Source organism: Gossypium hirsutum, chromosome A05, assembly GCF_007990345.1.
Source record: "Gossypium hirsutum isolate 1008001.06 chromosome A05, Gossypium_hirsutum_v2.1, whole genome shotgun sequence".
Lineage (NCBI taxonomy): Eukaryota > Viridiplantae > Streptophyta > Magnoliopsida > Malvales > Malvaceae > Gossypium > Gossypium hirsutum.
In genome coordinates this window covers 15,216,052-15,227,376 of record NC_053428.1, presented here as the reverse complement: position 1 = coordinate 15,227,376, position 11,325 = coordinate 15,216,052, and the positions used below count along the sequence as shown (strand labels likewise).

The 11,325-nt window shown below is 31.9% G+C and overlaps 1 protein-coding gene across 1 annotated transcript; it reads right to left on the bottom strand.

Moving 5' to 3' along the window:
- Nucleotides 1–2,494: 2,494 nt before the first annotated feature.
- LOC107960429 (CBL-interacting serine/threonine-protein kinase 12) lies at nucleotides 2,495–4,516 on the bottom strand. The gene has a single exon (XM_016896783.2). It carries the CDS (start codon nucleotides 4,287–4,289, stop codon nucleotides 2,835–2,837), a length of 1,455 nt encoding a protein of 484 aa, XP_016752272.2. The 5' UTR covers nucleotides 4,290–4,516; the 3' UTR covers nucleotides 2,495–2,834.
- Nucleotides 4,517–11,325: the final 6,809 nt, after the last annotated feature.

The window sequence follows — 11,325 nt, the reverse complement described above, 5'->3', positions numbered from 1 at the left end:
AATTGAACATTGAAGCCAAATATAGGTGCCAAATGGTAATATAACCCAAAATGTTGCCAATTACCCAAAACCCCACTCTGCTGGGCTAACTAACAATGATGGGCTAAGTTAATGAGTCAACCTGCTTTCTCTTCTGTTGCGTTGAGTTGGGTCCTGTGCTTGGGCTCCTTTGCTGCCTTCAAGCCCTTAACCAGAACGAAAATAATGGCAACTTAACGGACAACACTTGCGCCCAACTGGTTGAGAGGTCCCTCGACAGTTTCCTAAAGTATATTGAGAAGAGAGTCCAGCTGGATATTTCAGGCTTGTTTTCACCGTCATGGAACATCGCCTAGAACTCCTTGCTTTGGATAACAGGTTGTAGACCTTCCCTATACATTCGACTCACTTATGCACTCTGTGGGTCACAGGTGGAGTACCAGCTCAGTGAAATCACCCAGGGCTTCCTAGGCCAGGTTTTGGCAACGCAGCTCAGAATGATAAATAATTTGCACATTAAGACGATCGAGGAAGAAGAGAAGCTTTCGAGTCAGTTGGCCGGCTTACAGGAGAACATAGCAGACCAACCAATTGCCATGGTTGCCAAAAGGATGAGCCGAGTGGGTGAATCTAGTGGGGATGTAGATCATGCACTGGATGAACACAAGAGCACTATGGCGAATATACTGCAGGAGGCTGACAAGCTGAGGCTAAGCAACCTTAAGGAATTACTTGCCATATTGACACCATTGCAAGGCGTGGATTTTCTTGTTGCGAGTAAGAAGCTTCACCTTTGTATGCATGTATGTAACTATTCTGTATGTATGTAACTATGCATATATAGCATAAGCATCTGGCAATGCACTTCGTTTCTAATGTTTTCTTGTTTAAGTTTATTTTAATAGGTTGTATATATCTAATTAACCCATTCTTATAAAATCAACACAGATAGTATTTATTGTATGCTTTTTGTTACAGTTTCCGTTGAAATCTTCTACGTTTATCAAAATTTTATAGCCAAAATTTGAACCAAAAAGAGCACCAAGACCATACGTACGTTAGTATTTAAGAACACCATGAACTAACTCATGCCTTGTTGAGACCTGCACATGCTATCGACATTGTTTGAGAAACTAGGCTTATCATGAAATCAGTCTTCACCGACACATGGAATCCCTATAGCTGTTGTTATATAATGGAAGCCATCCGCCATTGCCATTGTCATATTTGATAAGTATTGCGTGGAAACGAGAAAGAGGAAACTAGAATAAAGTATAAACCAAACAAATTACGAATTTTGTTGTTTAAGGATTTTCCATAGTATTCTTCAAAGCACAAGACTGTTTTTATTTATGCCTTTTCCAATTATTACTCCAGTTATCAGACTCAGTTTACAAGTGTCACGGTCCAGTTATCAACCTGTAATCTTAATTCTTTTTTATTAGCATGGATGCCGTAATCCGATCGCAACCATTTGCTGTAAAAAAAAAAAGGAAAAAGTTGAACTCAATTATGATTTTGCATTTGGGCCACTGACCTTTAGAAACTAGGAAAACCTAAAATGGTTTCAAAATTTATATTTATGGTTTCAATTTTCAAAATGGCCACGTTTAATAATGTCCAAGCTTGAAAAAATTTGAAATTAATTCTATAATTATAAAGTGCAGCATAATTTATTGAATTTGAAAATTCTATCTAGATTACATTAGAAGAGTTTTTAATTTTTAATATATTTTTGTCTTTTATGAATCTCTATGTTGAATAAAATTGATTTTAATTCAAGTTTTTGTATAATCATTAATAAATGAGTTTAATCGAGCTTGAACTCAAACTCGAGTAACTCAAATATGTTTCAAGCTAAATTCAATTTAAAAATTAATGTTCAAATCAAGTTTAAACAGAGTTTTGAAGTCTTAATTTCAAATCGAGCTCAAACTTACCACCATTCAAGTTCAATTTGACTCGATTATAACCTTAGGCTCAACCGGAGAATTGCCTCCTAGCACAACAATCCAGATTGTATTCCACATCTATTAACAGATTTAGTGTAAAGAAGTTAATGATTTGTTTCAGTTCTCTTGGCAGTCCTTTTCTATGTTACTTGTGCAACTTGCATTTCATCAAATGTGTCAAAGCACGGAATGCAGTTCTTGCAAGAGATTATATCCATCCCCGCCCTTGATATGAAATTTGGGTTTTGTCCCTAATTGCCGGAATTCAGATTACAACCCTCAAACAAACAATGGCACAAATTACTACCAGAAGGCAACTGCTTGTAAGAAAATTTGCTTCTCTTCTCAAAGATGATTATTCCAAACCCTCAACTAGTGAGACTAAGGCTTTTGAATAATGGAGTAGAGCTCATGCTTCAGGTCATACTTGTCATATTTGCAAGTGCTATTTGTCTTTAAAAGCGATCTGGCCAAAGTAGCATACAGAAGTTGAGCAACAGAGACTAGAGCTAATGCTAAGCGTTGAACTTGTCACACACTAACCAGTCAAACTTACAAAAGAGTGAGGATATAAATTAGAATGTATCATTAAATCATATGATCAATTATGTTGATGATAATATACAGCCAGACATACAAATGCCGAGATTTGTATGACTTCGTATTCAAGCCTCTGTGATCTAATCTGCCATTCTGGACGCAAGAATAGATCATACAAATATATATCAAAGCCATCCCAAGCTCAACCCAACTAGCACAACATAAAGAAAGGACAAAAACAACCTTTTTTTTTTTAATGATACGACAGCCTAAGACGAAGGAAGGGGACAACAAAAAGCATGAGAGAGAGAGAAAGGAAAGAGCTTTAATTACCCTTTTCTCCTCTTCCTCACTCTTTAAAATCTATTCCGTATCCGAAGGTAAATATGCAGCAGGGGCAGGGGCAGGGGCAGGGGCAGGGGCAGGTGTGGGTGCAGTTACAGGTGCATCAGATGTTGATTGGTCTCGCGTCAAATTCTCTAACCCAGGTTTCAATTCCTTGTTACAGAACTCCTCGTACTCTCCTCGGTCCCCTCCTTTCTTCTTCACTTCCACAACAACCAAAGAAGGCGTCAACTCGAATATCTCGGCAGCAATCGCTAATGGCCCTTTAGCTCCTTCTCTAGAACCCTCCAAGTTAACTCTACAATCCTTTTTCCTCACTGTAAAACTAACCAGCTTGGCTATCTCTTCCAATTTTGAAATAATTTTTGTAACAGGTGCCCCTGACACGAACCTTGCCCCTTCCTCCCCTTCTTCAAATAATCCAGATAAATTAAAACCCGGCGAAAAGGATATAATATCAAAGGCATTCAAACTAGCTGGCCTCGGCAATGAAGTAGTAACTTTCCTCCTTGTTTCAAGCTCGGCGTCCGATTCAGAGTGCGTTGAATGGTCCGAACTTGATCCCAGGTCATCATCCCCGTCCTCAACGCTGCAAACTTTATCGTCTTCAATGTAAAATTTAATATGTTTAAATCCCTTTTTAAACCAACGGTTCTCCATGATTTCCGAGATGGTTATTCTCGTGTCCGGGTTCGTATCCAGAAGCTTGGTAAGTAGCCGAAGTAAATCAGGTGAAAACCATTTGGGGCACCTGAACTCTCCCCTGTAAATCTTCTTATACATCGCCATAATGTTATGATCGTGAAAAGGTAAATACCCCGCCATTAAAACAAACAAAATCACCCCGCAAGACCAGATATCTACTTTGGCAGCATCGTAACCTTTTCTCCCCAAAACTTCCGGTGCTACGTAAGCAGGGGTCCCGCAAAACGTATGAAACAAACCGTCTTGTCGGATCTGATCCGAAACCGCGCTCAACCCGAAATCGGAGACTTTCAAATCCCCTTTTTCGTCTAGTAGTAGATTCTCGGGCTTCAAGTCGCGGTGGTAAACCCCGCGGGCGTGACAGAAAATAACAGCTGAGATTAATTGCTGGAAGTATTTCCTAGCGACGTCTTCTTTTAATCTGCCTTTGGCGACTTTGCTGAAGAGCTGACCGCCATGTACGTATTCCATGACGAAGTAGATCTTAGTTTTGGTGGCCATAACTTCGAAGAGTTGTACGATGTTGGGGTGGCGCACGCGGCGGAGGATAGCGATTTCGCGCTTAATGTGAGCGATTAAGCCACCCTTGAGGATTTTTTCCTTGTCCAACACTTTGATGGCCACGCTTTCATCGGTTTTTACGTTGCGCGCGTAATAAACTTTAGCGAAAGTGCCGTGTCCGAGGAGTTTCCCGACCTCGTAACGTCCTAAGAGAAGACCTGAGCCACCGCTGGTTTCTTTCTTTGCGACCTTGGAGGAAAAATCCATTGTCTTCAATGTTAGGGTTTGGGTTTTTTCTTTCAAAAAAAAAAACGAAAATTGAATAGTTAATGATGGGCAACTTTAATGGCTTCTCTTTTCCTTTTGTTGAGTGGTCTCTAAAATTATTTGAATCTGCTACGTTTATGGCGTTGGAGAGAAAATAGATGCTTTTATATAGGAAGTTAATAACTGAATATTATACTCTCTGTTCGTTTCGGTTTTTGTTTTTCCCCTTCTTCTTTTTGGTATATTTAATGTATTCTTAAAGATATAAATTAAAGCCCCAGTCATCCTGAAAATATATGATTTCCATTTTCAAATTTTTATATTATCCATATTATATTAATAACATCCTTTTATTATTAAAATCGCTAATTTAACTTTTAAATGAGACGTTAAATTTTAAATTACATAATTTAAAATAAAATCTTAAGAAAATGAATATTATAAAAATTTTAATTTTGATATTTTTAAAACTTGTACAAAAAATTATCATTCACTCTCTTTTTTTTGTTGTTATTTTATTTTTTAAATTTTAAAGGTTAAACTGCAACATTCTTTAAAATTTTTATTTTAAATTATATCACAAAATTTTGTATTGTTTAATAATTAAATTAATAGTTTCAATAATGGAATAACTGAATTGATATAATACAAATAATTTGAGAATATAATTAGAATATTTTAAAATTTGATAACCACATATGTTGAATGCAATTCACTCTACATTAAAATTCATTTGCTATTTGTTTTTTTGGCATATTATGTTTATTAATTTTAAAAAAATATTTATTCATGACTTTTTTCTTCATACGTCAATAACTTAACTAGTGACCTTTTTCTTTTTTTTTTCTTTCGTTTATGAAGGTGGACATAATTTGCTTCAAAATTCAAAACTTATACAATTTTTTAAAAGTAAATTTGTATACGACTTTTTTGGACTCCAGATGTCCTCAAATTAATACTTATATAATTATTTTTAAAATTTAAGAATGTTGTTTTCACGGCTGTTCTGGACAAATCTGATATTTGTTAATATGAAATGTTTCCTATGGTTCTAAAAGGATTCTTTATATGATTTAAGTAGCAGAGTTTGAAATAATAAAAATCACTCACCAAATTGGAACTGTGTGGAATGATTAGCCTTATTTCTTATTTCTCTTTATTTTATATATAATTTTCTCTACTTAATAAAATATCTTCATTATCAAAATGTTCACTCCCGTAAAATTAAAATTAAAATTAAAAATACGTCTCCTTTAATGACACCATAGTATAAATACTCTTCTTAAAACAATTTTATCAATACCATAATTGATTTGGGCAATAGGTTTTATAAAAATTTTAAAAAAACTCAACAATGTTGTTTTATGAATAATAATGTAATGATTTTGATCACGGAAAAGAGAGTTGCGTAGGAATTAAGGAGAGGCACGCCGTGATGTTTTTCCCGTGACAGCTCAACACATGGAGATGTCCGATCGCCCTTTTTTAAGGCGGTCACAATGTGTTCCACTCTCCGTTAGTCCGCATCCCCTGCCACCCAAATTAACTCACCTTCTATCACACCGTTAGATTTCAAAGATTTCAGATTTTTGTCTGATAGTAGGGCTATAGACAATGTTATGTACAAAAGGGTGATAAGAGATTTGCCAAGGACATTTAACTTGATGATTCAAGAGGCGTGACCAATAATGTATCTTTGACTTTTCTTTCTTTTTCGAGCAAGTTGTGAAATTGTAATCCTAGTTTGCCTGTAGGCCAAAAAAGCAACTATCTTTACGAGATATTCGGGTATATATAAAAATCAAGGCAAACTATCATATATTCATCCAATTTTTAAGAGTGTTTTTATTTTCATCACTCAAAATATTTTTTTTATAAATTTATATTCAATTTTAAGAACGTTTTCATTTTAGTCAATCAATCATTCAATCTTTAACAACACGTAATAGCCTAAATTTCAGCGATGTCGGAAATAGTGGTTCGAGACCACCAAATCTGAAAAATGAACTAGTAGATTATATTATTTAATATTTATGAGCCAAATGTAGCTTTTAAAATATTTTTGAAATAGTAAATTGTATTTTATAAACATTTATTTGGTCAAGAAATTAAGAAAAAAAGTATCGAGATCTTGGTGTTATAAACCAAGCCATAAATATTTTATAAATATTTATAGAGTGTCAATAAGGTAATATTAAAATTTCGTTAGAAAATTTTTGTAACAGCCTATTTTTAGTGAAATCGGAACAGTGGTTTTGTGACTACAAATCCGAGCTAAAAGGAAATTTTATTTTAAAATTATGGCATGGTCTATATTATGATAGAAAGATTGCATGAAAATTTTGATAAGAAAATTTTATTGATTTTGTAGTTAATTGAAAAAAAATACATTTTCGGGACCCGTTCCAATAAACTAGATTCGTAAATATTTTTAATAAATATTTACGAAGTTAGTTGTGTGGTTAATCAGGTTTTGGATAGGTGAATTTGTTAAATTAGGAGCAATTGAGTGGAAGGACAAGATTAAACATAGGGTAAAAGTTGAATTATAGAATAGAGAAAATCCAAGGGACTAAATAAGAAATTACGCCATGAATTGACATGTGTGTGGTAAAAATAATTTCCATGTGTATAAATAATATACATATATTAGTAATTATTATATATTTACTTATAATTTAAGTAAATATTATTATATTATTATATTATATTAATTAAATAAAGTAAATAAAATAAATTAAACTATGATAATTGTGTGGTAATAACAATATAAATGTGTAATAAATATATATGTACATTTGTAATATATATATGTATTTATTTATTATAGATATTATAATAAAATAATATAACTAAAATATAATAAACAAAAGAAACAAAAGAAAGAAAAAAAGGAAGAACAGAATAGAAACGAAAAAACAGGGGAGAAAGAAAGAAAGGAAAAAGGAAAAGAAAGAAAAGGGAGAAATTGGGGTTTAAGGTTTCAAGTTCAATTGGTAAGCCAATTTAGTTCCTTTTCTTATAGTTTTGATGTTTTTGGAATCCTAGAATAAAATACTATTTAGTATATGTTGAAAATTTAAAAGTTAGTAGATTTTTGGACATGGTTTATGTTGAATTAATTGATGAATTAGGGTTTAAATTTATAGAATTTCAAGTTAGAATTAGGTAAAGGATTAAATTGAAGAATAAATTAAAAGTTTTGTGTAAAAAGGGACTAATTTGTAAACTTGTGAAATTTAAAGAAAAATTCTAAATTTTATGAAATATAAGTGCTGTAAATGTGAGATGTAAAAATCAAATAGGCTTGGAACAAGGATTATTTTGCATAGATATTAATTTCCAAGCCTAGGGATAAAAATGGAATTTATAAAAAATTTAGGGGCAAAATAGTAATTTTGTCTAGAACATGAGTTGAATTCAAATATGTACGAAATATGTTGAATTGATGTTAAATTTATTTATATAGACCCGAAAAGATCGAAAAAGGAAAGTGATCGTGGAAAAGAAAAAATATCGGATTAAAAGAATTTCGATGACAAGTTGCTATCGAGGTAAGTTCGTATAACTTGAATGAGTATGTAAATATGTCAATTTAAATGTTGTATTGTATTGTATATGATGTATGAAATTGAATATATGAATTATATAGATGTGAAATGAAAGAAATGATACATGTTTGGAAATTAATAAATGGGTGAAATTCCGTTTGAATATTGGTGATCAATGGATAATGGAAATTTCTCGAACTATATGAGGTTCTGCATGAGTTGCAAAAATGGATTGAGCTAGGATGGAAAAATCTGACAAAAGCCTTCTCGAGAATTAAAAGTGAATAGGATTTATTCCTGATTCACTAAAAGAAATTAAAGTGAATATGATTTATTCCTGATTCACTAGAAATATATAAAGTGGATAGGATTTGTTCCTGTTTACTATGGTAACTCAAGGTGAATAGGATTTTCCCTAAAATGGTAATCCTGATTCGTTACGGTTACTTGATATGTAACTTGAGAGAGTGCTTGATGATTTAACATCCTAAGGGCTAAATCCTGGATATGAATGGACGAAATATGAAAACGTATACTTTGCGTGTACTCTTAAAAAATCCATCGATAATTCCAATGATTCAATGGATGAGATAGTAAAACAAAACATGAGAAATATGAGATGGAATGAGACAATAGCATGATGAGCTCATCTATGCCTATTGGTACGTTTGTTACTAACGTGTTTGATTGAAATGTTTATGAATAGGCAAATAACCAAAATGAATGAAAATTATGCTTTTATATGATTTAAATATTAAATATGATTGGTAAGTTTGATTCATGTTATATGAACTTACTAAGCATAAATATGCTTATTAGATTTTATTTTCCTTGTCTTATAGTGCTTGAAAGCTCGGAAGAAGTGGAAGACGGGTCGAAGACTTCATCACACTATCATCCTATCAATTTTGGTATAATAGTTTACTTATTTTGAAAACGGCATGTGTAGCTAAATTAGTGAAATAATAAATGTTACACAATGTTTGGAAGTTAGCCATTGATATGGTTAGCAATGATGTATATATATATAAACATATGAGTTCATAAGGTTTTAAATGGTTCTCATACACACATGGATAAAATAGTATAAGTATGGTAAGGAAAAATATGCATATTGATGTGCCATATGGTATATTAATTAAGGATATATGATATTATGTAATAGATATTTGTGATGTTAAAGTAGAGTTTTCTTACATGAGGAACTATGTTCATAATATGATAGTGAAGGAAAATAAAAGGGAGTGATAGGAAATATTGTAATGAAAGAAAATAAAGGTGTTATAAACTTTAGTCATTAATATTTTGCACTAAAATAGTCTTACATAATAGCTGTAGTCTGACTTTGAAAATCCACAAAAAAGTTTGGAAATTGAATTAGAGGTTGAATTAAATATGAAATTAAATCCTATTGAGTCTAGTTTCATATAAAGAAAACTTTGTAAGCAAAAGAATTTCATATTAAGAGATATTTGAATTTGTGTAGGACAGAGTCAGGATGATTTTGAAATCCCCTGTTCTGATTTTAGAAAATCATTAAAAATTGTACAAAAATATTACGAGTTATAATTTATATGCTTAGAATCCTTGATGAGTATATTTTCAAAATAAATAAACGAGAACATCATTCGAATTTTGTACTAAGAGATAATAAAATTTTTGTGAAGAGGGGTCAGGACTGTTGGACAGTGAAACAAGGGTGAATTTAAAGAATAAACTGTACTTATTGGAAGGACCAAAAATTCTTAAAATTTTATGATAAAAATATATGTGAGTCTAGTTTCAAGGAAAATTAGCGGTTCTCAATTTGGAGTTCTGTAACTCAAGATATAAATAATTTAATGACTATGACTCAGGGGGCAGTTTTGTTATGAACATAGGAAAATTTTTAAAATTATGTGTAGTTATTCTATAAACTTCGGTAACATCTTGTAACCCTGTTCCGGCGATGGATACGGGTAGGGGTGTTACAATTTTGACATTTGGGTGATTAATTAAATAAAAAGAACTAAATTGAAAAAGCTGTAAAAGTTACTAGAAGGATTAAATAGATCAATTGTTAAATGGGAAGGACCTAAAGTGAAAATAAGCCTAAAGGAAATACTTTAGGCAGCACAAGCAGAGAAAAATCACGAAAATTGAGGAAATAAGGGCAAAATGGGAAAATAACAAAATTTACTAAATAAAAAGGGGACTAGAATGGAATATCTAGAATTCTCTTCATTTCTCTTCATTTTCATCAGCTGAAAAATAGCCATGGAAGAGGGTTCAAGTTGGTTTTCATACTATAGCTTCATGTAAGTTTAATTCTTGCTTTCTCCTTGAAATTTCTAAGATTTTGGACTTTTACAATTGCGTCCAACTTACTATGTCATTAGTTTTTGATTCCATGGCTAATTTTTAAAGTTGTTATGGATGAGTGCTGGAAGCATATGATGAATAAATATAGAATTGAAGCTTTAATTTTGATGTATGATGATTTTAGTAAGTAAAATTGAGGGAAATTGATTTTAGGACCTAATTATGAAAGAGTTTGGAATTAAGGTCTAGTGCTAAAGCTCTGATTTTCAGGGGTTATGAAGTAGTTTAAAATGATAGACTAAAGTATTAATTGAGAAAAATTATCTCAATTGAGGGATTAATTGAGCAAGGACTGAATTGTATGAACTGTGAAATTTGGGGTAAAATGAAAATTAACATTTTACGTTAAAACTGTTTTGGACAGCACCAGTAGTCTAACTTTGAAAAATCGCCAAAAATTTTAGAAATTGAATTAGAGGATGAATAAAATATGAAATTAAAGCTTATTGAGTCTAGTTTCTTATAGAAGAAATGATGTAAGCAATGGATTGTAAATCATGAGATATAATAAATTTTATGAGACAATGTCAGAATGATTTCGGGTTCTCTTGTTTTGACTTTGGAAAATCATAAAAAAATTGAATAAAAATAATTAGGGGCTTAAATTTATATTTTTAGAATCCTGAATGAGTCTATTTTCAAGAGAAATAAACGAGAACATTATTCAAGTCCTGTACGAGGAGATAATTATTTTTTAGTGAAGAAGGGTCAGAACTGTCAGACAGTAGAATAGGGGTGATTTTAAAGAATAAACTGTACTTATTGGTTAAACCAAAAATTCTAAAAATTTTATGGTAAAGAAGATACGTGAGTCTAGTTTTAGGGAAAATTAGCGGATCTTAATTTGGAGTTCTGTAGCTCAAGACAAAAATAATTTAGTGACTATGACACAAATGGACAGCTTGAAAATTCATATAAGTAAATAGTAAAAATTATAGATAATGTAATTTACAAGTGTGTTATATACATTAAGGATGTGGAATGGAGAGGAGGAAGAGGAAAATATGTGAGTGACTTATGCATAAATTGATCACATGCTCGATAATATTTGGTAAATGTTAAACTTTGTGAAAATGAAAAATGTTATAAATTCATGTTTGAATTAAATATTATATATGTTAAAG

Bases quoted from the DNA above. Each gene is read 5' to 3' on its own strand.
- LOC107960429 (XM_016896783.2), bottom strand. From the start codon at position 4,289: ATGGATTTTTCCTCCAAGGTCGCAAAGAAAGAAACCAGCGGTGGCTCA.